The sequence below is a fragment of the Eimeria mitis genome, genomic scaffold, assembly GCF_000499745.2.
Source record: "Eimeria mitis Houghton genomic scaffold, Emh_scaff492, whole genome shotgun sequence".
NCBI classification, from domain to species: Eukaryota; Apicomplexa; class Conoidasida; order Eucoccidiorida; family Eimeriidae; genus Eimeria; species Eimeria mitis.
In genome coordinates, this window is record NW_013573221.1 from 1 (window position 1) to 4,888 (window position 4,888).

General features: G+C 49.9%; 1 protein-coding gene across 1 annotated transcript; it reads right to left on the bottom strand.

The window, feature by feature from the left end:
* Positions 1 to 432: 432 nt before the first annotated feature.
* Positions 433 to 1,818, bottom strand: EMH_0014110 (uncharacterized protein; the record flags this gene model as incomplete). Its single annotated transcript, XM_013500011.1, has 1 exon — positions 433 to 1,818. The coding sequence occupies one exon, from the start codon at positions 1,816 to 1,818 to the stop codon at positions 433 to 435; it is 1,386 nt and encodes a 461-aa protein (XP_013355465.1).
* Positions 1,819 to 4,888: the final 3,070 nt, after the last annotated feature.

Here is a 4,888-nt window from a genome sequence, read left to right on the forward strand (position 1 = left end):
TATATATATATATATATATATACGGGGGTAGCGGATCTCCCGTTTGCAATTTCCTCTGTTAAAAGATCATCTGCGCACGTTTAGCGGAGCTCAAATATCCTCAAATATCTGAAGCTTCTTTTCGACATCCTTCCAAACAACCGCAGCGACAGTAAGCACCCCATAGCTTACCGCTGAACGAGTATCTCCCGTCGGGAGCAGCAGCGGGTGTGTGTGCTGTGCTTCGTCGGCTGCAGCAGTTTGTATTTTCCGCCTTTTTGTGTTTTCTCATTCGGAAAACACGGGATTCAGTATATCCCGTCGTCGTGGGCGTAGTGCCTCTGCAGGGGTTGCGGAGCTATTGAAAACAAATACAAAAGAAGGATTTTTATTGCCACCAATGCGTGCGCTTGCTGCACATTCACTTCCTGAATCTGTTGTAGTAGGAGCTCCTCATCCGTCCGCCGTGTCATTTGTGCTGCTAAGCAGGTCCAGGCTGCTGCTTGTAGCCGCACTTCCGTGAGGTGAGGAGTTGCAGCGGAGCAGCTTCAACGGCTCTTCTTCTTTTTCAACGGAACAGATGGAATTGGAGGATCTCGAAGGGCTTCTTTCGTCAGCAGAATAGACAAAGGTCGGGTCGCCGTGGCAGCAGCTTTCTGTAGCCCTCCGATTCACCAGTGGGTTCATCCGGCGATAGCGAGAACGCCCACGTCGGATTTCGTGCGGCCTTCTTGGAACTAAGGTCCCTGGAAGTTCCGAAACAGGTCCCGGAGCTTCCACTGGGGCAACAAAAGCAAGATTAGAAGCCCGCGACTCGACAGCGGTTGGATTCTCCATAGATACTTCTGCACTCACTTCAGGTTGCTGAGGAAAAGATGGAGCCGATGGTTGCAAGAAAGGCACTTGTTGAGGTTCCCCAACCGCGGACACTTGCTCTGAGAAAACAGAACCCTCGTTTTCAGTGTTAGGGGTAGGAGGAGGAGCTGCTGGCTGTTCTGGGGCCGTTGGAAACAGCTGGGCCCATAGCGGTGCGAGAGCATTCAGGCTGCTAGGAAAGACAGAGTTTCCGACTTCGACAAGTTCCTTTCTTTTGTTTTCTGTGAAAGAAATAGTCAGCTGCATCCGATGCTCTATCTCCTTCGCAGAAACCGCTTCTTCAACGACTTGAAGGCGCGCTATCCTTTCGAGATCCCCTGCAGTTCCATTGTCGGCCTCCCTCGGCATGTGGCTGTTTCTGACCTCAGGTTGCTGGCAAACAGGAGATTCCCCTTGCTCAAGCGAACGCAATTCAGAAAAAAGATTGTCATATTCTTTGGTTAGCTGTCCTGTGAGCTCCTTCACGTCTATCGCGATGCCCTCCACGGTTTGCAGACTGGAATGCGCTTCTGTTATCTCCGCTTTGAGTTCATCAATGAAAGATTGCATCATGGGAAGCGTCTGCATGCACTGCGCTGGGTACAACAGCAGGCGGCTTTCCATATACTCCAAGTACCTTTCGAGTTCTTCCCGTTCCTCTTCAAAAACAATCCGAAACATCTCCATGCGCTCCCGATCAATACAGAGGCACTGACGGAGACGAGTCGACAGAGTAACGACTGATGTATCCCCAGAAGCTCGCAGTTCCCAGTCAGCTCCAGATGCAAGCACCGCCTTACCCGTTGGAAAGTATGTTATCTCCTTGTCCTCAGTAGGGGACGGGGAAGGGGCGCCCAGCTCTCTTTCTTCTTGCTCGGCAGCCATGCGAGCCCCAGAAGTCGCAAGGGAGGGACTATGCGTGGCGAGAGCATCCACTGCTGGGTCCAGGGCTGCTGAGAAACAATTCCACTGTCTGCAATCCATCTTGTGCACTTAGAAGGAACAGAATTGAAAAATCAGAGATACCGACGGCCTTCGAGGGGGCACCAGAGCGCGTCGTTGATAAATCAAAGGTTTTGACGCCTCTCCCCCTGAAATCGGAGGAAAACAGCTCTGCCTTCCCGTACGGTAGGTTTGTCGGGCTGCTCTCACTGCGACGCTGGGGCCACCCGCCTCTCACTGCGGAAATTGCAGCAGTCGTCTATACTTGCAATACAATGCGGTCAAAATAGTGGAGGCAGGGACATAAACTAAGGTATCGCTCAGGGAGAAGGAGAGTTCTGTTTCGCAAAAGAGAGTCAACCTGAGCTGGTTGCTTGCCTCGGCGCAACTACTACAACTCGCCAAGCGTGTCCAGTGGCGTTTGTTGTCGCGTCACCAGATCCGGCAGAGAAGAATCCTACTTCCACGCACACTTTCAGCAGCTCAAACGTTTTTCATTCCTCTAAAAAAGCAACAAAAATACAAATAAATATGAAGGATTCTCAGGCTTGCCGTCAGTCGCCCGATGCTGCTCGGTGGCTCTGTCGATTCGGCTGGGCGACCCGTTACAGCCAGGTCACCACGTCCGCCCGGGGTGGGGTTGGGCTAGTTTGAAAATGAGAAAAAACTCAAAGAAAACAGTGACACCAGTGAAACAAAGGTAAAATAAGACAGTGTTTATGCTTATAATGCCAAGAAAGGCCTTTACGTAGGGCTCTCATTCGGTCGTCAAGACGTCGATCCAGAAGTGGATTGGCGACGACTAGAAACCCGCCAACAGATCTTCGCAGGCAATAAGGGGAGTGAGGGCGACACCAGGATAAGCGAAATCTCGATTTAAATTTTCAAAACCGAAACTAATTAATTTTTGCATTTCGACGACTTGTATCCGCCATCTATTTTGACACCCGAGTCAATTCCCAGTGGCGCCGCCTGTTAACAGAAACTACCGCCTGCCTGAAAGTGAGCAACGCAACGAGAGGTTTCGTCCCCCAGTAATCATAATTTTGCGAAAGCTTTCGCTTGTTAAATAATGATTTTTGCACAAAATACATCGTTTTCTGGAGCCTACGACTCGTAACCCTGTAAAATATGGTCATTTGTTCGTGCTTCTATTAGGCCGACAGTGTAGTCGCCATTTTTCTTGAATATCAGTTCCGCGGTCTCGGAAAAAGCGATGATGCTTCAAAGTATAAGTCAGTGTTTAGTTATTTGGTTCTCCTTTGCTCTTTGAAACCGAGACAGGGAACGCTTTCGTGTTCGCAGGTGCTACTTCTCTGCACTACCAAATGCTGAGATTCAAGTGGTTGTTGCACTTGTTTGTGGCCATAAATTGTGTCGGTATAAGTAACGTTAGCCGAACCACCCATTTTAGGTCCTTAAGAAGCTTTCTGCGAAGTGGGTGAATCATACAAGAAGAACTGAAGCTCTACTGTGGCATGTCGGCTGCCTCCTACTCGTCTAAACGTCTACCAATGTAAATATGTTGCAATCCACGGGTTTGCTCGCACGATCAGCACTTCAGTAGAATAGAATCCGCCAGAGAGCAGCTGTTCGTAGATCACTTTCTCTGAACTCTTCAGCATATATATCCTCCGAGCTCGCATATTCAGGGCTTCAGATAATTGAGACTCCCTCATTCGTCGCCCGGTTTTCCATGGTTAGCAAGGTTTAAGCGTACAACTTGCTGATATTCTAGTTGTTGGCATCTGAAGGGAGTGAAATACTCGCCCTTGCAAAGAATAATCATCTAGCTTCGCTTGCGCCCCTGCATGCACCTCCGCCGGGCTGTCCCTACATCTTTTTCTGATGTCACGGCAAACCCAGCACCAGCCGCCTCCACTGTATGTGCAGTTGCACGAATGTGATGCATGCAGTTGAGAAGTCACTTCTCCGAGGTGCGCGTCTGGTTCACGAACAAGTAGAGGCTAAGGAACAAAGGCCTTGAGCAACAGGTGCTTGTTTATCGCTGGCGAATCCCCTTAAGGAGTAGTGATTATTTAGGGCCGTCATGACTTGAGCTCTACAAATACTTCTGCTTGGGTTCCCAAAAACACAGCAGTCCGCGTTCAAAATTTGGCAGATAAGGTAGAGACAACTTTCGTTCGTCGACACAGCTTCTGATGTAGTAGTCCACGAGAGCCTCCACTTCGCATTTGGAGGTGTTGCAATGCAACAAATGAAGCTTGAGAATCTTGTCAATCGTAGCAACGGCCACACAAGGATCCACGACAACCCAGAATGGTCCTCTCCTGAATGGATATTCCTGCCCAAAGGCGATTCGCCCCTTCGGCACTGTTTCGTTGGGTTGCCTGCCGTAAGGATGAGGCGGCCGCTGATCCATTATGTAGTCAGCAAGATCCTCCAGAGCGATTCCCTCCCCATAGCGACAAACTTGCAGCCACATGTCTTCGTCGCGTTTTGGTGGTTGAATNCCAGAGCGATTCCCTCCCCATAGCGACAAACTTGCAGCCACATGTCTTCGTCGCGTTTTGGTGGTTGAATCGGTCCAACTTCTCTGCCAGAGATATGATCTCCACGAGCTGGAAGGCTGCCGCGGTAGATTGGATCGTGCGTAGGATTTAGGGCATTTATGCCCACACTGTGGATAGTAGGAATGTAGGTGAACGCGGTGCTGGAGGAGTGTCCATCTGAAATAGGCAGTGATAGATGTTGTTTGTAATAATCCTTCAAGGGTGAACGCCTCGGAAAGTGTACCTGGTGCTCTCAATACGGTGGCGTCGTTGCCATCACGCCAGCATAACTGTTGTCTCAAGGAGTTGCTAAGGAAGAGATCCTCCTCTGCTAACCGGCCCGCATCCATTGGTTCTCCGAAATTTTCCTATGAGGTTAACTCGAACAGTGTATTATGACTTATTCTCGTTTGGCGCTTGCGCCAGGCAGTCGTCGCCCTTCGATGTACAAGGACGTGCAAGGGTCTTGGCTCCTAGGCACCTTCTTCTTGTGCGGGATGGGCAAATAGGGGACAGCGGAGGAAGTTTCGTTGGATCAAAATTCAAACTTCAGAGCAGGGGGGGCAGAAATTCGATGTCGAACCTTAAGCTTTCGCTGA